The sequence below is a fragment of the Cydia strobilella genome, chromosome 14 (assembly GCF_947568885.1).
Source record: "Cydia strobilella chromosome 14, ilCydStro3.1, whole genome shotgun sequence".
NCBI classification, from domain to species: Eukaryota; Metazoa; Arthropoda; class Insecta; order Lepidoptera; family Tortricidae; genus Cydia; species Cydia strobilella.
The window spans coordinates 8,984,029-9,007,255 of NC_086054.1; the positions used below are offsets into that span (position 1 = coordinate 8,984,029).

A 23,227-nucleotide genomic window follows, 5' to 3' on the forward strand; every position below is an offset into this window, starting at 1 on the left:
TACAACCCGTACATCTTTTGGTCCTTCGAAGCTTATCAGTGACTGTGGCAGTGAGTTCGTCCAAACGGCCTCCCACAAGCGGGTCTCACCGTGCGGATTGTCATTGTCATAGGAGTATCAGTTCATCATCGAAGATCATCATTATCAAGATTATCAAGAGACGTCTGCTATCAAGCCAAGTAAGAGAAATCTGCTACGGCAAATAAAATCAATATCAAACATCAATATCAAACATCAAATCAGTGGCCACAGTATTATCAATTATTTGTTGATTAATACTTATTATCAATATCAACTTCAATACCTATCAATCAATCAAGATGAGTTTAGAAAAGGAAATGGAAACGATTCGCAACGAACAAAATCAGCTCATGGCCAGTATGAACAGGCTATTTGAGAACTACAAAAAAGATGGTCCAAGCCGCCGAACTGTGTCTAACATCAATAACAAGTTGACCGGCCTCGACGGATTTTGGCAAGAGTTTCAAAACAATCATGCAAGGTTGGTAGCATTCCAGAACGAAGATTGCACTTATTATGCCGAAAAGACTTATAACAAAACCAAAACCTTCTACGAATCAGCTCGGTCTGTATTGCTAGATCATTTGGATACAGCTAAAAAGGCTCCTCTATCACCGAGGCCTAGGCCAATCTCACCGAAGCGAGCAGAACGTTCAACACACCCTTCGCCAGAAATGTCCAATTGGGCAGAAGAAAAAACAATAAACACTAAAAATGAAGAAGTGCACCCTGAGCCATCAAATCATCAGAGCCGCGCCGTCCCTCAACCACAACAATCTGAAAATCAAGAAGAGACGGACATCCGGGCTCCAGTCAATCCAGGGTTCGCAATTCCACCTATTTTCAATTTCACCGAAAACCCAAGCGTCGATGCTGCCAAATTATCAGAGAAGATGAGAAAACAACAGAGCAACTTCAAGGCCTTCGCGCGTACTTTACATTACATCGACCTCTCCACCGTCAATGAAAAGTGGGAATTGGAAGATTTACTCAAATCAGTCCAGTCTCGTTGGACAACAATTGACACTCTTCACTGGGACATCGACAGTGAACTTTTCGAAGATGACGAAACCTACAATCAAACGTTCTGCAAATATGAGAAGAAATTCCAAGACATCAAAAAATCTATCAATTCGAAAATATGGTCCATGGCTCACCGGGAGAAATCAACCCCCGTCATGGACATACCGCCGTTTAGTGGGAATTACCAACAGTGGGTTTCATTCAAGGATCTATTTAATGAAGCCATACATCATAATCGCTCCATGTCCAACGCACAAAAGATGCAATTCTTGAAAAATAAGGTCAGAGGTGAAGCTGAAAAACTCATTCAACATCTCAACATCAGCTCAGAAAATTATGACACCTGCTGGGAAATCCTAAACCACAGGTACAACAACACAAAACTGATTTTCACCGCCCACCTCAATAACCTGTTGTCGCTATCAACAATGCAACAACAATCGTATCAACTAATCAAGCGTCTACATGACACCACCAACGAGTGCCTAAACGCCATCAGGAACCTCGGCGTGGACACCTCGTCATGGGATCCGCTCATCGTCCATATTTTATCACAAAAGTTGGACGCGGAAACTCATACCGAGTATGTCGAATCATTGAAGAACCCACGTGACTTGCCGACCTTAAAGGAGTTTCTAGATTTCCTAGAAATGAAGTTCACATCATTTGAAGCAAGCCGCCGCAAGTTGGACACACCAAAAACACTCCAACAATCAGAAGCATCAAGAAAGCCTTACTACAAATCATTTGTAGGCATTAAAGATACATCATTATCACAAAATAATTCAAATGATGTTAAATCAAGTTATTATCAAAGAAAACATTGCCTAGTTTGTAATAAGAATCACGGCATATTTTATTGCGAAACATTTCAAGGTGCAAAGCCAGAAAGCAAACGAGGCATTATTGCAAGTTTGAATTTATGCAAAAATTGCCTTTACAATCACTACGATAAAGAATGTATTTCAACAAGTCGATGCCGCACGTGTCAAGGAAAACATAATACGCTCGTACATGATGCCTACAGTCAGAAACAAGATACTTCCGACCTACTTAATAAACGGAAAACTGTTGCAACAATTACGCAAGAATGTAGGAATAATATAGAAGTTTTATTAGCAACCGCCCTCATCAAAGTAAGGGCAGTAGATGGAACTTATCACATTCTGAGAGCCTTTATTGATCCTGGAGCACAGATGTCACTGATCACGGAGGCTGCGGCTCAACTTCTACAAATACCCCGAGAAAGCTGTGAAGATACTATGTATGGCCTCGGCATTAATGGAAACACCTGCAACGGTGTTATAAACGTCACCATGTCATCAATGCACTGTGACTATCAATTTGATGGCGAGTTATTTATCATGAATAAACTCACTCTTCCACTCCCGAATCAAACCTTCGTCAAACCCGATCTGTCGCACTTAAGAGGCCTTCCACTGGCAGACCCGGATTACAACATCAGCCGCCATATCGATATAATCTTAGGAACAGAAATCTACGCTAAATTCGTCCAAAATGGAACAATAATAGAAGGCGACGGCCTCCCTGTAGCCCAGAAAACAAAACTTGGGTACATCATAAGCGGGAAGGTCCCATTGCCATCGTATCAATGCTGCACCGTCGTCAACAACATGACTGATATCTCGCGCTTCTGGACTATAGAAGACATAAATGAAACATCAAATTTATCATCAGAAGATCAACATTGTATAAACTTCTACCGCGAAACTACATTTCGACAAGAGGACGGAAGATACGTCGTTCGATTGCCCTTGAAGCCAGAGATGGAAAATGCTCTAGGACATTCAAAGAACATGGCCATAGCACAGTTCAGGCAACTCGAGATCAAGTTTCGAAAGGATCAAAATATCGAGAGAGAGTACAAGAAGTTTATTCAAGAATACATAAGTTTAGGCCATATGCGCGAATGTACAGACGAAATCGACGGGCCACCCAATTCGACAATAGAGTGCTTTTTGCCACATCACTGCGTGAAAAGACCTGAATCAGCAACTACATCTCTTAGAGTTGTGTATAACGCGTCTTCCAAAACGTCAAATGGAACAAGTCTGAACGACATCATGTTCAGCGGACCCAATTTACAACACGAATTATTGTCACTCATCATTAAGTGGAGACAATATAAGGTCGCGTACGTTGCAGACATAGAAAAAATGTTTAGAATGATTGGTATAAACATTCAAGATCAAAAATATCAGAAGATCATTTGGAGAGACAACGAACATCAAAGGTTTCGCGTATACGCATTAACGACCACAACCTACGGCACCAAAGCTGCCCCCTGGTTAGCCATGATGACGCTAAGACAGCTAGCCAAGGACGAACGCAACAATTACCCCGAAGCGGCTAAGGTCGTAGAAGAGAGTTTTTACATGGATGATCTTCTACACGGCTGTCACGATCTCGAATCAGCAAAGAAAATGAAACAAGATTTGATCGACCTATTAAAATCAGGAGGGTTCAATCTTCGCAAATGGGCATCAAACACGCCCGAATTACTGCAAGGAGCTATCAAGTCTCAAGATCAGCAACAAACTTTCGAATTCAAAGATCAAGAAACAACGAAAACACTGGGTCTACGCTGGCACCCCCAAGAAGATATATTTACTTTCCAACTAAAAATAACACCACTATCAACTCAAACATCTATCACAATGACAAAGAGAGAGTTACTGTCAAGTATAGCGAAAGTATTCGACCCTCTGGGGTGGCTGTCGCCAGTAACCACAAAATTGAAGTTACTGTTTCAAAATGTCATATCAAATGACATTGGATGGAACGATCAAGTACCCCCTAATATCAAGAAGGAATGGTACACAATTTCACAAGACCTACAAACTATCAAAGAAATCAAAATCCCGCGTTGGCTAAATACCTACAAGAATCAAGACCTTGAACTACACGGTTATTGCGATGCATCGACTAAAGCATACGCGTGCGCAATCTACTGTCGTGTCGTCTCTACCGATGACAAAAAATCAACGCCGCCGCCAGTACTGATAGCAGCGAAAACAAGGCTCATACCGTCCAAAAAATCGGTGACCTTGCCTAGATTAGAACTGTGCGCAGCTCTACTTCTATCAGCCCTCATGGAGAAGATCAAGCAATCCCTATCTGAAAACAATATCAAATTGGTCTGCTGGTCGGACAGTACAGCAGTGCTGGGCTGGCTAAACGGCGAACCTAGCAAATGGAAGCCATTTATAGCCAACAGGGTTACGAAAATTACAAAAATCATACCGCCGACTTGTTGGAACTACGTCAAGTCCGAAGAAAACCCGGCCGACTGCGCTAGTCGCGGAATCACGGCCCAGCAATTACTAAAGCATCCTCTTTGGTGGAATGGTCCAAACTGGCTATCAACATACAGTGAAAATCAAGAAAGGCCCACATTCACTACGGATCAAGAGGTTAAAACATCAAAACAATGCCACGCGGTAACATGTAAACAATCAGACGGGGACATTATCAATGAATTAATAAACAAGCATAGCAACATGACTCATTGCACCCGCGTACTCGCATGGATACTACGAGCGGCTTCGCGGCGTCAGCAAAACTCGAGTTACCTAACAGCTGACGAGTTAAGAAGCGCTAAAAATAGAATAATCAAGTACGTGCAAGAAAGAGAGTTTTCAAATGAAATCATTAATTTGAAAACAAATCAATCAGTGGATTTAAAAAGCAATATTTTGAAATTAAGACCTTTCCTGGATCAACACGGAATGTTACGCGTTCGAGGACGACTTCATAACGCACACATCAGCTGGGAAATGAAGCATCCACTTATCGTTCCACATAGAGGTCGCCTGACGGAGCTGCTTATAGATCAAGCACATAAAGCTGTTTTGCACGGAACCGCCAAACTCACTCACTCCAAGCTAAGAGAATCAGTCTGGATTGTAGGAGGTAATAGAGCAACGAAAAATCTCCTACGCCGTTGCATAACGTGCCTTAAGCAGAAACCTCCAAAGCTATCACAACTCATGGGTGACTTACCTGAATCAAGGTCAAATCCATCAAGGCCATTTTATAATACCGGTGTAGACTATACAGGATACGTATCAGTGAAGGCAAGCAAGGGTCGCGGCATCAAAACGACTAAGGGCTACATTGCTGTGTTTGTCTGCATGGCGACAAAAGCTGTGCACTTAGAGCTAGTTTCAGACCTAAGCTCAGAATCATTTCTGGCCGCTCTACGCAGAATGTCCGCCCGGCGTGGAGCACCCCGTCACATCTTCAGTGACAATGGCACGAATTTTACCAAAGCCAACAAAGCAATAAAAAGGGAGTATGAAGAGATCACTGCCTCGCTAGATGAATCATTCTTCAAAGCCATCAGCGATATGAACATCAGCTGGCACTTCAATGCACCTTCGTGGCCCAGCGCGGGCGGCCTGTGGGAAGCCGCCGTCAAAAGCCTCAAACATCATCTTCACCGAGTGCTGGGAGAACAACACCTAACCTTCGAAGAATTTTCGACTCTATTAGCACAGATAGAGGGTTGTTTGAATGCACGTCCACTGTGTGCATTGACCGAAGACCCTGACGACTTGGACTATATCACGCCGGCACACTTTTTAGCAAGTGGTCCGACTCTCCACATCGTTGAGACTGAAAGGGACGAGCGTACACGGTGGCGCCTAACACAGAAAATATTCCAAGATATATGGAAAAAATGGCAAACTGAATACTTGTGTCAGTTACAATCACGCTGTAAATGGACGCAACCCAAGCCCAACATTGAGATCGGCGACGTCGTAATCATTCACGACGCTAATCTACCTGCCGGCAAGTGGGCCCTTGGCAGAGTATCAGATGTTCATGCAGGAAAGGATGGTTTAGTCCGTGTCGCTTCAGTAAAGACAAAAAACTCAATAATCAAACGGCCCATCATCAAGCTGTCAAAACTGCCAGTATCAGAAAATGAAGCATCAATCAGTGAAGAACAGAAAGAAAACTCATCGGCCACGCCCCCTGCAAGACAAACAAAGCAAAGAAAACCAACAAAATCCAAACTCATTGGTTACATCACTATGGCGCTTATGCTGTTTATGTTATTTATATCGCCGGCACAATGCACTCATGACGTATCACGTTTCAAAGACGGTCAAGGCATTTACTTTGATAAAATAACAAATATGAAACTGGCACGAGACGAGTGGAAACTTGTAGTATATTATGACATCAATCCATACTGGGAAGGATCAGAACTATTTTCCAAATACATCAAGCACTTGGAAAATATGTGTCACGCCATTAAAAATAAACAACAGTGCAACATCGTACTCAATCAACTGCGACACGCCTATTCGGAATTAAAATACTACGACAGCATGCAACTCGGTCAACGCGTCGAATCACCACGAAAGAGGAGGGCATACTTCAACGCCGTCGGTTCGGCGTGCTCGACGATCAATTCGCCGGACAATACCAGAAGGACATCGAACTGACCAGAGCTAATGAGAAACACTTGGCTGGAGGAATCAAACCTCGGTTATAGAAGCGGAAGCCAACCTACTAAAGAGAGTTGAAACATCAATGCAAAATCAGCACAAAACTTTCGACCGAACACAATCACATTGTACAACCCCCTGAGAGACAAGATCATCGCGTCGCGGCAACTGCGCTCAACTCTACAAATACTTCTATGTTTAGGGGATTTACTTCTATCAAATAATTTCATTCCACTTAAATGTTATTTCACTCTAACAATCAGTTTTATATAAAGATATCTCAGCATCTCTTATCAACTTCTCATCTCCTGGCGGGGAATATGTACAATGCAAGCATCGCACATTTCTCGCGTCAGCATTTAATATAATGAATGATTGCAGTTTATGCGATTACGCTTTAATTCGATTTATATTTCAGTTTACGTACATACGTGCTCCTAGCTAGTACTCATTATATACCTTGGTTATAAATAAAGACATATACATAAATCAGTGTTTCCATCAAGATATCAATCAACCATCAAGATCAAGAATCATATCAACTCAGATGTACAACCCGTACATACAGGGTGTCCAGTAATTAATGGATAACCTTCTAACCACCGACAGGGCACCTTAGGCTGGTCCAGAAATAGCACTTTATAGGTCTAGTAAAAGTTTCGTGGTTTCCGAGATGAGTAATCGAATTTTTCTGTCTTTTTTTAAATGCTAGCAGCCTAGCAGTGCTTTTTTAAAAGCAACTTAACTTCATTCACCATCTAAATTTTATCACTTTATTTAGATCTAGATTCGTCTAAGAAAAAAATCGTGCCTTCTAGTTTGACAGCCGAACTAGATGGCGCTATACTGCTTTTGACAATCACAGTTATCGCTTCTGCTCAGATTCGAGGCTCGTATTCTTATACTATACTTTTAAGTACCTATTAAAAAGGTATTTTTAAATTGTTTAATAGTATCTCATATACAAAGCGACCACACGTTGACACCATAGAACAAAAAAAAAACAATTGACATAGCTAAGTCTAAGCTATTATATCGTGACATACAATGCTAGGGAGACATTCACAATGGTCGCAATGCTCCAGACAGTCTCTCTCGTTGTATCCAGAAATAGCCGGGCATAGTTCAACTACAAACGCCTATAAGCAACGTGCAATCAATTTGTTCAGTCGATAATTAAATCAGGCGGCCTAGCCAAGGTGACAATCGCTATCGCTTCGCCATCAAATCGCTTTGTGCCTCTCTATCACTCTTCCATATTAGTGTGACAGTGACAGTTGCGTTTCGTTCGCTACGGAGCGTTAGCGATTGGCATGTTGTCTACGGGGGCCTTATAGGCCTTACACACGTAATAAATAATAATTATTATAGCATTTAACTATAGAAAAGTAATGTAAAATTACAAAAAATACATGAAAGATCGGCTAAGTGCGAGTCGGACTCGCGCACGAAGGGTTCCGTACCATTACGGAAAAAACAGCAAAAAAATCACGTTTGTTGTATGGGAGCCCCATTTAAATATTTATATTATTCTGTTTTTAGTATTTGTTGTTATAGCGGCAACAGAAATACATCATCTGTGAAAATTTCAACTGTCTAGCTATCGGTTCATGATACAGAGATACAGCCTGGTGACAGACAGACAGACGGACGGACAGACGGACAGCGGAGTCTTAGTAATAGGGTCCCGTTTTTACCCTTTGGGTACGGAACCCTAAAAACGGTCAAGTACGAGTTCGTTTAACTCGCGCACCGAGGGTTCCGTATGAACTTTAAATTTTTTCATGTAAATAGAATCACGAAAGACTTGACCAGAAGTATACTAAGTACGTAATTGTGTACAGCGCCATCTCTCACTAATTTGCACGACCTTCAAGGATACTTAATTCTTTATCATGTGAAACGATTTCAACAATTTTTGTATTATTTGAAATAAGGTATTTTTAGTGTAATCTCATAGACATTTCAAGTATAACAAACACCCGCAAATGGGCTTATATTGCAAATTAAATTAGAAATTGTTTTTTGATAATTAAAAAAAGTTTTTAACATAAGAGGTATGGTGTATGGTTATATTTTTCCTGTAATATTTATAATAATGTTATTATTATGTAAAAATTTCAAAAAAATAGTTCGGACTAAACTTCGGAGATAAGGGGGGGGGGGGGGATGGTATTTTTTTCACATTTTTCTTCATTAGTCAATTTTTTTACTACAAAAAATTAATAAAAAACTGTTTTGTAATGTTCAATTCTAGCTCTTTCAAATGATATCCCACTCGACCTGGTAACTAGACTGACTTTTTGCCCCCTCTTTATATTGCAAATTTTTCATAATTAATAAAAATAAAATAAAAACATTACACTTCCAGTGTGTTAAGGTTACCACTGTTCATTACTTATTCTAAATTTCAAATCGATAGCTTCAGTAGTTCTCAAGATATTTAGCAATGTGACAGACAGACAATAAGGGTTTCTTTTATACCTTTTTGGTACGGAACCCTAAAAACGGACTTGATTTTTTTCAGCTTTCAATATGCCTTATTTAAAAAAAATGTATACCGCATTTATTGTTTTCCATCGAATAGCATTAATAAATAAAAACTACTACATTATATAACTAAATTATATTATTACAAAAATAATTTAACATTAGGTTAATTGTCTGTGACTTAGCAAATTCTCCTATTAAAAACATTTTGTTATTTTTATCTATTAAATTAAAAACATTTTATTATTTTTATCATATAGGTAAGTCTGAAACGGCGGAAATAAAGGTAACCAAATAAATTCGCTATAAACCCGGTTTAAAGTTTGAATAAGTTTTTATTAAGTAAGTCTTTCAAAATATGTTTAAATCAGTAATTTCAACAAAAATCATATATACCGGCTCATTTTTCTAGTAAAGTATGTCTTGCTCCAAAAATTAGCCTAGTTATGACTAGATCTAGATCGTTATGGATATGTTCTGTTAAGGAGGCACTTGTATCCTATATAGGCTATGCGACAACTTCCGGGAGGAGGCTGCGCTATGGATCAAAAATGCATTGACGTTTGGCCGCTGCACAGCGCAGTCCGGCTACACCGCACCTACATAACGAGTTGTGTATCGAACTACCCGGTTTATTGCTAATCACTTATCGCAGTTAACGTGTTAAGTGGCTTGTGAAAGTTGAGGATATTAGGTGAGTTTTATTGTTATTTGCTGATTATTTGAAGTTTTGGAGTGCGCGAATTGGATTTGATGTTAATTTGTGGTGTTTATTGGTACCAAACATGATTTTGCATAAAAATATTTACGATTGGTATAATTTTCGTGTGTCTTGTGGATTCATTTTGAGAATGCTATTTTACTAGACAAATATAAAACAATACAACTGTAGGTACACATTTAACGTCTGAAAAAGTCCGTAATAAAAGACATTTTAGACTTATAATAAGAGCCGTAACGAAAGTTAACTGCTTACTTAAATATTTAGGGTTCACGTAACTGCGTCATTCACATAAATAAATTAATTGCCGCCGGCAAAACAATAACAAGTAACGCCACGTGTTTTTCACATCACTCAATTGCAGTATTTAACTACACTGCAAATATTATTCCAGTTCTTAAAAAGTTGCTTACCTTTACAGGAGTCACAAGGCGCCGGCATCTCGGCTAGGCTGTTATATCCAGACTTGCAGCGGTGAGGAGCGGCTGCGCGCGCAGGCGGTGCCCAGACATCTAGCACAGACGAGTGCGCTCTCGGGTCAATAACTGAGTTGCTACGTGGGGGAATCGGACGATCGGAGCTCCGCTGCCGGCGATACGCCAGGAGCCGACCCGCGCTCGCCCCTCCGGACCACAAGGCGGCAAGGTGGCGCAGAAACTCGCCCGCGCCCACAGGAACAGCGATGCCGACAAGGAAAAGGACAAGGAGAAACCGATCACCCCCGACGCGGTGCTCGCGCCCGCCCAAGATGAAGCCCCGGCCGTCGCAAGCGCACGGCCCGAGCCCATCGACATACACCCGCGCAAACGCAAAATAAGAGCCACCAAAGACACTCAAATATCTAAAAACGAACCTTTAGATAAAATAAGAGCAGAAGCAACAAACCATCCCAATGCCTACAAAATGTACATACACATTCGAAAGACGATCGAAGTTCGTCAGAAGAACCTCCTACCTGTCAAGCCTAAGCCCCCTAAAGACTTTAACAATTATCTGATGAATCGACGCACTTACACCTTACAGTCCACCGTAAACCCGGAAAGCAAGATCGAAATCCCGACGACACTTCCGCCACAGATGGTAGAAGAGTTTACTTCCCAAGAGAAAGAACGCACTCGTTTAGTCACCCAGCATTTGGTTGAAAAAGAAAAACTGGTGTTGGCAGTCGAGCAGGAAATTTTACGGGTTCACGGCCGAGCCGAGAGGGCCGTGAGCAACCAGTCGATGCCTTATTCTGTCTGCACAATCCTGCGTGGGAAGGAAATATACACCGAGATACCTCCAGAGCAAGAAGAGAACAGAACGACTCGTCGGGGGCGTTGCAACGGGCGGCAGATCAACGCGTGGCTCCAGGAAGTGGACGATAAGTGGGAGAAGATTAAGGAAGGTATGCTGCGCCGGCAGCACATCGAGGCCGAGACCCTCCACGCTGTACAAGTCATGGAGTGGGAATGGAAGCTGAAGGAGGTGGGCATCTGCGACGCAAAGACCAAGCCGACCACCGACCCTGACCACGTGCCACAAGTCCACGTATCCAACTTCGACTTGCCTGCTTGAGCTTTACACGAGATCTCGTTCTTTTATCTAACGGATGCCAGTAATTTCTTCCACCTATTTCTTCAGTCATTAAGCTTTGGCTTTATAGAGATCCCTTAGTCTTAGTTAGTGTTCTTCATGATAAATATTCGTAACTGCATTTTTAGCGTTACTAATTAAAATAAGATCATTGTAAAGCTGGGTCTTAATTATATTTTGGACATATGCGTTCGAAGATATTAGAACATGAGTACCTTAATTAATTGTGTTCATTTTAAACTATGTTAAGTTTAGTTTTAGGATGTCAGGAGTCAGGAGGGGAGTTTTTGACGCTGAGCTTTAGCGTCAAATGTTAATGTGATAGATTGAATATTACCACCGGACTGTTTAGGATTATTGAATTTAACAATTTCATATTGATTGCTAATTAGTGTCTATATCATTGTTGAAAAGAATTTCAGAAATTTTCAAATCACAATACCTAACTATCTCGATGTTAAATGTCTATGACGATATCAGTCGTCTGGTAATCATTTCATTGGATTATAATATAAATGTCTATTAAATACCCAAACAGTGAATTGTTAGCAGTGATTAAATTGTTTAATTAAATGTGAATTTATAAATGTTTACTCTTTTTTATTTGTACCTAAAAACTAATGAAAAATAAGGCCCTATTTCCTATTTACACATTGATTAGTGTCAAGTGTGAGTTTTATACATTTGCTACATTTAATCAATGTCTAAATCGGGCCTAAATAACGGCGCAATAGTTGAGATTTTTTAATACATATTTTGTCCTTTTATATTATTCACTTAGATATTATATCCACAATGTTTGGAAACATCAAGTGTTGGATACAACACTTGATGTTTCCAAACATTGTGGATATAACGCTGTTCGCATCTCGCGCATAACGTAATAAACTGTATTTTAAAAGTTGACTAAAACCGTGTGCCAGCTCCTAGCACGACAGATAAGTAACTTATAGCCACAATAAAATGATCGGCCGTAAACAAAAACTCGGACTGGTTTAGCCGCGATCCCACTTTGGAAACCCAACCCGACAATGTTGAGTTACAAATTTAAAATGTCGCATGTTCAATCGTTTTCATTTCTCATGCTCTGAAAGTGGGTCGTTGTTGTTCTAAAAATTCTGCTCTAGAGCAATATACTTTCTAAGTACCTACGTTTTTTTTTCTTTTTATACGATAAGCAATTAAAATGGATTTGTTGTACAAATTTCATTTTGATAATTAACTCCCCATTCCATAAATAACGATATTTTTACCTAAATTGTTAATTGAAAGTACCCTCAAGAAATAGTACTGAAGAACACATAGTCGGTTTTTTTTTAATGCCCATGTATTTTACTTACCTCGTATTCGAAATGGATAGTAGTGCCATCCGGCCTTCACCACTGGAGGGCTTCGTCACTTTTTCTTTAACATATGACATCTATTACAGTTTTTAATTTATATATAATAGTGTGACTACTTAAAAAACACAAATAAAAAAATATTTAATAAAATAATTTGATTTGTTCCCAAACTTGTGAATGTAGTGTTTAACTCGGGCGAAAGGCACCATTTCAGTCTCGGACTATTGGCGCTCTCACTGCGATCGAGCGCCCAACTACCTCGACAGAAATGGGTGCCTGTGCCTTTCATCCCTTGGTTAACAATCTAATATTACTTTTTTACCGACGTTTAGAGGGTTCCATGTAATGGCAAAAATGGAATGTTTACTCATAATGGACATCCGTCCGTATGTCATGGGTATTTTATTCATAAACGACATATCCCCTAGCGTCCCATCGTCTTAGTCTACAATAAAACTTGAATGATTATTAAATTTTACAGAATTGCATTTGTTTTATTTCGTTCGATTGTTTTGTTTCATTTAACAAGGAGTTAAATTAGAAAATGTAAAAACAAGTTATGCAATTTTTCGTTTAACATATTACCATTTGAAAAGGCTTTGCAAGAAATACCGGGTGGGCCCTGTAACACGAGCAAATGATAAAGGGCCTGTTTCACAATGTCCAAGTAAAGTCCTGAATAAGCTACTTGCCACTTATCTGACGAATTAAGTCATCGTTGGCGTTTCACAATCTTCAAATAAGCTTAACTGGTAGATAAATACCTTTACAACTGAAGGTAGTTTTCTCTGGCAGTTAAGTTAATTAGCTATCAAATACTTTACTTGGACATTGTGAAACAGGCCCTAAAACATATATTTTACTCCTTGAACGATAAAACTTTTGTTTAACAACTTTTAAAAACTATGAAGTCCTTAGACTTCCTATTTTTCATACAAATTAATTAATAAATTAGAGCCCAACTGGGGAAGTACCTCCACCTTACAGAAAACCGCAGCCAAATAACACTATACCCTACTCATAGTGTTGTTTTCCTGCCGGTGAGTAAGGTTGCCAGAGCTTAACGAGGGAGAGGAGTGTTAGGGTCGGCAACGCGCATGTAACTCCTCTGGTTGCAGGCGTACATAGGCTACGGAGACTGTTTAACATCAGGCGGGACGTATGTTTGTTTGCCGCCGACGTAGTATAAAAAAAATAATGTAAATATATTTTTCCTTTTTTATTGTGGGAGGTACCACATTATTACAATCTATGAATTATTATGTGTATCTCCGTTTTAAATATCTCGGGTCTTTCGAGCCCAGTCATTTATAAGGCGTGCGTGGGGATATAGATACAACACGTAGAGGCCAATTGGAGAGCTTTGATGTCATGTAGAACGCCTGCTGGAACCCATTCACGGGTACATAATAGATACCCGTGAACCGGTTTCAGCAGGCATTGGAAACTATTGTAGAGAATATGGACAGAATACTGGTCTATGGTTTAAGTTTGGGTGGAAAAAGTCTGGGCTATTACAAAGAAGTCCGGACACCTGCCATAACATTGCTTGCACAAGTTATCGAGGCAGGCGGTGACTCGCCACTCGTTAGATGGGCACCTGATGCGCCATCGTAAAGACGGCCAGGCGCAACACCGGAGTGAGCGGCTCAGGGGTGTCGAGAGGTGTGCTGCTTTTTCTCTGAAGTTACTCGCGGCGTTATGCCCTTTAACACTTCCACCCCTGGAGCATATAGCTCTTACGACTCCCCTCTGGACAGCCAATGAAGGCAAGCCAGAGCTGAGAGTCCTGCGGGTCCCCTTGGGGTCCACTCCGACCGACGAAGACACGCCGGAGACGGAGACCCTGACCGAATCTCTGGAGCACTCGGGTCCGTGGGGTCGTCACTCCCCAACAGCTCGCCACAAGCTGCCCTGTTATTATTATTATATTATCGTGGCGAGGTGGCCTAATAGGGGTTCATGGCGTTAACCGCGATAGCTAAAGACGCCGGTTCGAATCCGGCCTTCACCACTGGAGGGCTTCGTCACTTTTCTTTAATATAATTATGACATCTATTACAGTTTTTAATCTATGAATTGTAAATATTCGCGTTGATTGACGGATTGAGATGAGCTGACGGAATTGGTAACGCATTGGACCGGCAATCCAAGGATGTGGGTTCGAGTCCCAAGTTGGCCAGAGTTGATCATCGTTGATTTTTTTATTGGGATCGACAACTGTATTTACAATTTATAAATTATAATTATTATCTTCAGTTATATTTTTTTTCAGTATTTGAAAACCCTCACCACAATGATGAGTGATGATAGGTAACGTCTTGTAATTCCCGGTACGTTTATCCATGGCAGCAATTTAGCGGGCGGAGCGCAGATAGGTTTTTGCAGCAATCAGTTCCGCTATGAGAGTTGAATGATCCTAGCTCCAGTGGTTAACAACAAACCATTAACGTTCCGTAGAAAGTTAACCATTCCGTAGAAAAAGGCGGCAAATTTAAAAAATGTAGGCGCGAAGGGACATCGACCCATAGAAAATTTGAATTTCGCGCCTTTTTCTACTGACAAGATTTGCTTGACCAACTGTAACTGATAACAGACAAATGTAGAAAAGTGCCTTTTTAGGGTCCCGTACCCAAAGGGTAAAAACGGCTGTCCGTTTGTCCGTCTGTCTGTCTGTCACCAGGCTGTATCTCATGAACCGTGATAGCTAGACAGTTGAAATTTTCACAGATGATGTATTTCTGTTGCCGCTATAACAAAAAATACTAAAAACAGAATAATATAAATATTTAAGTGGGGCTCCCATACAACAAACGTGATTTTTTCCGTTTTTATAGATAATGGTACGGAACCCTTCGTGCGCGAGTCCGACTCGCACTTGGCCGGTTTTTATTTTTATTTATGCATTTAAGAGGATACACCGCGGCCGCTACTCCATACGAACGTAGACCCCATTTTCCTTTCTGGATGACCCGGACTGACTGATTATGGAAAACGTTTTTACATACAATTTGAATGTATATTGACACACACAGTATAACACTTAAAACTCTCGCGTTATGAACACAATACTTAATTATACGAACGGGTCTATCGCAATTTAATTTCATTGTTTTACCGAAGTTTTAGCGAGTTGCACCCCGCGCAGCATGGTTCCCCTATCACTAAGTCCGTCACTTTCGCACTCACATACTTGTTAGAACGTGACAGGCATGGTGATAAGCGTACCGTGCTACGACGCCGGCCTGGTAAATCGCGGTAGACCCGTTCGTATAATGAAATATGTACCTATAAGTAGTCTGTTTTTTTTAAAACTATGAAGTACTGCCCATAAGGAATAGTATGGAACGCTCATGTGTGTCTTGCATAGAAAATGTATGGCGTAGTACCTACTTTAATATAGTTAAAAAAATCAGACTATAATATAATATTTGTTGCCTACGGTTGGTGACCACTGAAATCAACAAGTAACTACGCAGTTTTCGACTTGTTTTTTTAGACGCCAGGAATTAGTTTAGGTAATTGAGAAAATGGAGGTACTTAGGTGCAGTATCTATTTATTGATAACGTTGTTGTCCGATTGCCTCATGATCCATTGTTAATTATTGGTAGTTTTCTCTTAAACCTACCTGTTGTAAATGTGTGCGTTAAGTATGTACATGCAAACATTGCAAGATAAATAATAGTACTTATAGCTTATAAAAATACGGCGAAAACATATGTCTTCAATTTTTTTTAGGGTTCCGTACCCAAAGGGTCAAAACGGGACCCTATTACTCCTCTGTCCGTATGTCTGTCTGTCACGAGGCTGTATCTCATGAACCGGACAAGTGCGAGTCTGACTCGCCCACCATTTGGGTACGGAACCCTAAAAACCAAGAACCGTGGCCTTGGAACGCCCAAAAAACAAGGACCCGAAGACATCTGACAAATTAGACAAAAAACACAATAAAAACTTAAATGGAGGTTCGCAAGAAATGATCTTGATTTTTCACGTTAGGTACTTTAATTGAATTGACCGGACTTTTATGTGGGATTTTGAACCTTAGATCTATTCAGTGGAATTGATTTTCGTACGCCAGTGTTCCACGTTTTATACACGGTGGCTAAAAAATAAGTGCATTTCCGTTGCCAGGGAGGTTTTGGGATTATACTGAGCAACTTTTCCTATAGGACGAACCCCGAAATCGCGAAAATAACTTTGGCTGTGTCATACATTTTGGCTGGTCCATTTTCCATGGGAGGTTAAATTTTTTTTTGCGATTTCGTGGTTGGTCCCATAGTAAAAGTTGCTCAGTATAATCCCGAAACCTCCCTGGCAACGGGAGTGCACTTATTTTTTAGCCACCCTGTATATTGTACATATCCCTATCTAGCCTAAGTTTAATTACAGGTTAGGTTGGTACTCCACCTGTACAATTTCTTGGTCCAATTGCGTCTCACTCTCCCAATAAGCAAAATGTGAGACGCAAATACACATTGGACAAATAAATTGGACAGATGAAATACCACCCGTATTATATAACATTATAATTATTTATTAAGGGCCCATTTTTTTCTAATGCCAGAGGTAATAAAAAAATGGTAAAGGTAAGGTAAGGGATGAGGGTAATAGATCAAACACCCGACTTATAATGATAAGGACGTTGTAATGAGTATAATAAAAAAAGTATAATGAGCAAATAAATATATTTGAAATAAATATTTCCATTTAAATATATTTTTTAAACTTAAATTACACATCAATAAATATTCAATAAATTACTTACAACTACTTACCTACGTTTAAATAAATAAGTCGACAACAGCTTACCGGACATTCAGACAGTAATATAACATTTTAATCAGTCGTTTTTCATCTTCAAACTTTTGTTTCTCCCCATCATACGTCTAAGAACCGAATAACATATCCAGAATATCAGATAAAGATTGGAATCTGTAGTTATCATCATATAGGTTGCGAATACGGCAACCAAGACGCCAAGTATATTGAACAGAAGTGGTAGGTAGGTGGAGGTGGAGCTGGTGTTCTCTCGGCATGGGCAGTCTGGTGGACAGATCTCGACAGTTCTCTCTAGTTTCACGGGTTCCATTTTAGTTTTAGGTTGCGATTTTGAGGTGTCTGCATATTGTTGCTGGTGAACGGATTCTGAAATTAAATGTTTTATTGCATTTTAAAATAAGGCAGCTCACTTTTTTAATACTTTTGAAATTATCTATTTTAAACGTTCAAGCCATTTAGGATATGAAGCTTGAAAACGACATAATTAAATCAGGGTCCCTTTTTATAGATTTACGTAAATAACTCTTAAAAAATGATGTACCTACTACATAAAATTTTCTATGAAAAAGATTCGGTACAGTTTTTCGCTAGGATCAATATTTCAAAATATATTAAAATGGGAAAGTTACTTATATTTTGTTCTAAGGTCGTTTTTTTTAGTTGTTCGTAAATAACTCGTAAACGGTAGCCTACAGCAAAAAATAATCTTGTACGTAGGTAAATAATCTATATAAAATTTCCTACAAACGTATAAACTTTCGTAAAAACTAGTGCCTACGTTAATTCTTGAGATTAGTTGTCAAACCGGACCCCAGGCTGCCATAAAAAGGGACCCTAACCCCCCCTCTCCCCCTACCCTTTAGCTTCACCCCCACCTATCGGCACTTTAAGTATGTTCCCCCCTTTCTCATACACCATTCCCTGTAACTATGCCAAACTTGGCTTATACACGAATTATTTCCCCGTTTGGCAATTTTTGGTTTTCGTTTGGTGAGCTAATAGGTTAATTCACGGTTAATTAGCGAATAGACGATGGCTCCTATAAATAGTAGAAATTCTATCGAAATGCTTGTAAGGCGCGTTTGCTATAAAAGAAATGTAGGCGCTTAATTCATCATTGCCTTATATTTTTATTATTTTTCAGCGTTTTATGATATGAATATATGAATAGACACTACCAAAAACTATTTATCAGTTAGGTAAATAATATAGGTAATATTTTTAGGCATTATAATTATTTTCTTAACCATTTATTAAAATAAAAATAAATACGAATAATCGTTAGGTAAATAGGTAATAAAGTTTATTAAAATAAATCTTACCTTTTACAGTCTGGCACATGATTCGATGAACGATTCCCTCAATTTTCCGAGTCTGAATGATATAGTAAAATAATGTAAAACTCTTAAATATAGTTTGTTATTTAAGACGAAGGTTGTAGCTTGTAGCTGTAAAGACCGGAAATGTCACAGCAATGGTTTCCGGTAGCAGTAACAACCAATCGTGCGTGTCGATGGAAAACAACCCGATTTCCGGGTAAATATCATTCGGGGGGACAAAGCGACCTGGGCCAATTATTAAATAATTAAAATAGATAATAAGATGACTTCTTTTATAAAAGTTAAAAACATGTAAGTAATTACAAACGACGTCGTCGTTTTACAAACGTGAAACGTTATGCAAATTGCCGATGGTTATTATAATATATGACCAAACCTTTAACTCGAGTCGGGTTTAACTCGGGTAAAAGTAACCATCTCACCCTGAGAGCGCCAAAATACCTCGGGTGATGTACCTAGTTCACTTTCCACCCTTGGTTAACAATCTACAAAATTTCACTACCTACGTAAGTTGCGGAATGTTTCCAAGAAGTTAAAAAAGATTTCGGAAATTTCAGAAACATTTTACACGAAATAAAGGAGACTTTGATTTTTAAAATGGAAAATTCCGATCCCCATACAAAAATAATGAGAATTTGCTACAAAATTTGGAATTTTCGCAATTTTGGAAACATCCCGACGGCACATCAGTATCCATGGGTGACAACACTTTTGTTGTTCCAAGTTCAAGCAGGCGAGACCGGATATTTGTGCAGAACAATAAGTCCAACCTTGTTCCGAATGTTTTTGCAGTGCTGCAGCCGTATAAAACGTCGCCGATTGACGGAATCGACACAGTTTCATAAAACCAAAGATCAACAGCTCATCATGCCTTCCCCTTGCGAGCCTTGCAAAGGTGAGATTTTAGTTAACTTAGCTACAATTAACCAGAGTCGTTAACTTTTGTTATATTGTCCAAAGAAGTGACCTTTTTTATAAAATGTGTTTGACTTGATTATTACTTATATGACTTATATCACAGTGTAAAAAGTATACAGTGGACTGACGACTTTGACGTGTACCGAGCTACTAACAATGGCGAATGTATGCAGCTCGGGTGCGCGCGGTACACCCCTCGCCCCTCGCACCCCGCACGATTGCCCTGTCTAGTGTCTAGCCGGCTTCGTCGAACGACTGTGTTGTTTTATAGACTGTGCTTGTCGGTTGATATCCTTCACTGCATCTCTCATTTTTAGGGATCCGTACCCAAAGGGTAAAACGGGACCCTAATTACTAAGACTCCGCTGTCCGTCCGTATGTCTGTCTGTCTGTCCGTCTGTCACCAGGCTGTAGCCAGTGGCGTAACTAGAGGGGGGAAGAGAGGGCAAGTGCCCCGGGCGCCATCCAAGGGGGGGCGCCAAAATGGGCAAAAGGCAGCAGCAGGGAAACTTTTGTCAGTAGTCAGGGGCGCCATGTCCTCTAGCTACGCCCCTGGCTGTAGCTCATGAAAACTGATAGTTTTTATTGATAAATTTAATGTAAGTGTTCTCTTTCTAGATTCGTGCCCTGACGGCGCCTGCAAAGACAACTGCGGCTGCAAGGACAAGGGCTGCAACGACTGTTCCTCTAAAGGTAATTGGTCAAGTTATTTTTAAATTATGTCATTATTATAGGTACCTACTTGCGCCGCAACACAAAGGCAGCATCAATAGCTCTATAAGGTCAGGTGGGGTAAGATGAAACCCTCGCAACACTTAATACTCAACTTTTCAACCACTAGCTACGCTCATGGTTCAATTCATGGTTCTTTCGCTTGTATCAATAATTATGAGCACGAGGAATTGAAAAACAACTATATCCCCTTGTAAAACAAACAACTACATAAAGTATTTCCAACTTAAAATACCAACTATTGTTCGGTTTAGCCTCTACCTGTAGTTGACATGAAATAGTTATTTGTGCAACAAGAGAGGAAAGTTGGGTTTTCTTGCGAGTGTTGATTTTGAGTCCCGAGAAAGTGAAAGATTCTATAGTTTAATCACAAGCGAAGCGAGGGACTCAAAAACACGAGATGTAAAATTACTTTGCTCTCGTGTTGCACATATAATTTTTCACCTCAGTAGTGAGTAAAGTCGCACTTTCGTCACTCCAGGAAGTGAAGAAAGTAGACTTGTTCGAGCTGCTGAGGTGAAAAAGCATTTCACGGACCCTGAATGGGTATGGCAATCACGTCCTTTAAACTAAGATAAGTGCTATTAAATACCTATCGTAATGTACAGTCAGCTGAAGATATAGTTGACCCCCCTGCAAACAATTTTCTATGCAGGGATTGCAGGGGGTCAGTTATTTCTGCAGCTGACTGTACATGTCAAATTTTACTATTGAAAATACGTATAAGTGCATATTTTTATACAATGAGTGAAACCTTTTCTTTGTCAACAGGTGGTTGCTGCTAAGCTAAAGATGGACGAAGCCCGCCCGCGCCCGCGCCGGCCGCTCGGTGCGCGCGTCGCGTCCGCGCTGGAGAGCTGCTTCCCCGTCGCTTTCTCCGTCACCTTCTTCCTCACTATAGTGCTGTTTCATTGTTGTCTCCTGTGATTTAATAAATTCCTTATTAATTCAAAACTGACTTTCAATTCTACCATTTAACCAACTCTAGTTTCTGACAGGGATGTTGCGAATATTCGCATCCGCATCCGCAACCGCGGAAGCTTCGCATTATTTTCAAAATCCGCATCTGCATCCGCATAAAATCGATGCGGAGCTAAATGCGAATGCGGATGTGATGTGGAACAGGTCGGTACAGGAACGTCTTAGCGGCGGCGTAAGTACTAGTTAATTTCGTCATTAGCCAATAGGAATCACGTTACGTTTTTGTGATTCGTCGATCGAGCAACTTAAGCTCGTCGCAGACGGAGCGATAATATATATACATATATGCCGATATCGGCAGATACCGACAGATATCTGCGACTATCGCTAATCCCACACACGCAGCGATACCTAGGTAAATATATATCGCTCTCTGTCTAGGACCTACAATGTGAGAGACGAAATTTAATATACCAAAATATATCGTAATACAGTGTGGAAAGATAAGTCGGGCCCTGGAGGGAAACTACCTTAAATCCTTAAGCTAGCTCATTTTACTTAAAGGAGACATTCCTTTATTTAAAAAAAAAAACAAAACTGCATTCAAAGATTTTTCTAAAACTCGCTTGCCTCGCCCGGGACTCGAACCAACGAAAATTAAAAAAACAAACACTCCCTATTTTATTACTAATCGATAGTATTATTATTCAGGATAAAATTTCTCTAACTAACAGAAAATCTTTGAATGCAGTTTTGTTTCTTTTTAAAAATAAAATCCTTTAAGTAAAATGAGCCAGCTTAAGGATTTAAGGTAGTTTCCCTCCAGGGCCCGACTTATCTTTCCACACTGTATACCCAGCAGATGCCTTGCGATAAGATATCAGTAGAAACCAAAATATATATTACAGCTTCAATGTAAATATAATTTTTCCTTTTTAGGGTTCCGTACCTCAAAAGGAAAAAACGGAACCCTTATAGGATCACTCGTGCGTCTGTCTGTCTGTCTGTCTTTCCGTCTGTCACAGCCTATTTTCTCCGAAACTACTGGACCAATTAAGTTGAAATTTGGTATACATATGTACGTTTGTGACCCAAAGACGAACATGTAACGAAAACAAATGAATTTTAAACATGGGGGCCACTTTTAGGGGGTAAATGAAAAAATTAAAAAATAAAGTTTTTTAGACTATATACATGTTATATATCAAATGAAAGAGCTCGTTGTAAGAATCTCAAATATATATTTTTTTAATAATTTTGTAGCCAAGTTTTATTGTTACATACGAACATCGGGAGTTAAATAAAAGCTTGTGAAAACATTTTTTTGTATTATTATTACTTAAAATGTACCTCTTTTCTGTATAAATACCTAAAATTATAGGCCATAAAGCTTAATTTCCTGATTAAACCTGTGTAAAGGGGTACCCTTTTTATTAGGATTCCGTACCCAAAGGGTAAAAACGGGACCCTATTACTAAGATTCCGCTGTCTCTCTGTCTGTCTGTCCGTCTGTCACCAGGCTGTACAGTCGAAGGCAAAAATATAGATTCAGACAATGGCTCTAAAATATGTAAACACGACTTTATTGTCTAAGGTGTAAGAGCGACAAGAGCATACACATCTTTTTGAAACTTTGGGAACTTTGCCCTTGACTGTATCTAATGAACCGTGATAGCTAGACAGTTGAAATTTTCACAGATAATGTATTTCTGTTGCCGCACTCACAACAAATAAAACACACACACACACATAACACAGAATAAAATAAATATTTAAGGGGGGCTCCCATACAACAAACGTGATTTTTTTGCCGTTTTTTGCGTAATGGTACGGAACCCTTCATGCGCGAGTCCGACTCGCACTTGGCCGGCTTTTATATT

The 23,227-nt window shown here is 39.9% G+C and overlaps 3 protein-coding genes across 4 annotated transcripts; all 3 read left to right on the forward strand.

Moving 5' to 3' along the window:
- Positions 1–320: 320 nt before the first annotated feature.
- On the forward strand, positions 321–6,521 carry LOC134747464 (uncharacterized). The gene has a single exon (XM_063682087.1). The coding sequence runs from the start codon at positions 321–323 to the stop codon at positions 6,519–6,521; it is 6,201 nt and encodes a 2,066-aa protein (XP_063538157.1).
- A 3,035-nt stretch (positions 6,522–9,556) lies between these two features.
- LOC134747141 (ankyrin repeat domain-containing protein 12-like) lies at positions 9,557–11,901 on the forward strand. Of its 2 annotated transcripts, none has more exons than XM_063681718.1 (2): positions 9,557–9,712; positions 10,160–11,901. In XM_063681718.1, exon 2 carries the CDS (start codon positions 10,639–10,641, stop codon positions 11,290–11,292), a length of 654 nt encoding a protein of 217 aa, XP_063537788.1. In that variant the 5' UTR covers positions 9,557–9,712; positions 10,160–10,638; the 3' UTR covers positions 11,293–11,901. The 2 variants fall into 2 exon arrangements, with proteins under 2 accessions (XP_063537788.1, XP_063537789.1); XM_063681719.1 differs by having other exon boundaries at positions 9,557–9,708; positions 10,157–11,901.
- A 7,009-nt stretch (positions 11,902–18,910) lies between these two features.
- LOC134747465 (uncharacterized) lies at positions 18,911–21,380 on the forward strand. The gene is made up of 4 exons (XM_063682088.1): positions 18,911–18,972; positions 19,614–19,671; positions 20,313–20,387; positions 21,198–21,380. Exons 1-4 carry the CDS (start codon positions 18,911–18,913, stop codon positions 21,351–21,353), a joined length of 351 nt encoding a protein of 116 aa, XP_063538158.1. The 3' UTR covers positions 21,354–21,380.
- Positions 21,381–23,227: the final 1,847 nt, after the last annotated feature.

Coding starts and splice junctions, on each gene's coding strand:
- LOC134747464 (XM_063682087.1), top strand. CDS start 321: ATGAGTTTAGAAAAGGAAATGGAAACGATTCGCAACGAACAAAATCAG.
- LOC134747141 (XM_063681718.1), top strand. CDS start 10,639: ATGTACATACACATTCGAAAGACGATCGAAGTTCGTCAGAAGAACCTC.
- LOC134747465 (XM_063682088.1), top strand. CDS start 18,911: ATGGTTTCCGGTAGCAGTAACAACCAATCGTGCGTGTCGATGGAAAAC. Junction 19,672..20,312: donor CCCTTGCGAGCCTTGCAAAG/GTGAGATTTTAG, acceptor TTCTCTTTCTAG/ATTCGTGCCCTGACGGCGCC. Junction 20,388..21,197: donor CAACGACTGTTCCTCTAAAG/GTAATTGGTCAA, acceptor CTTTGTCAACAG/GTGGTTGCTGCTAAGCTAAA.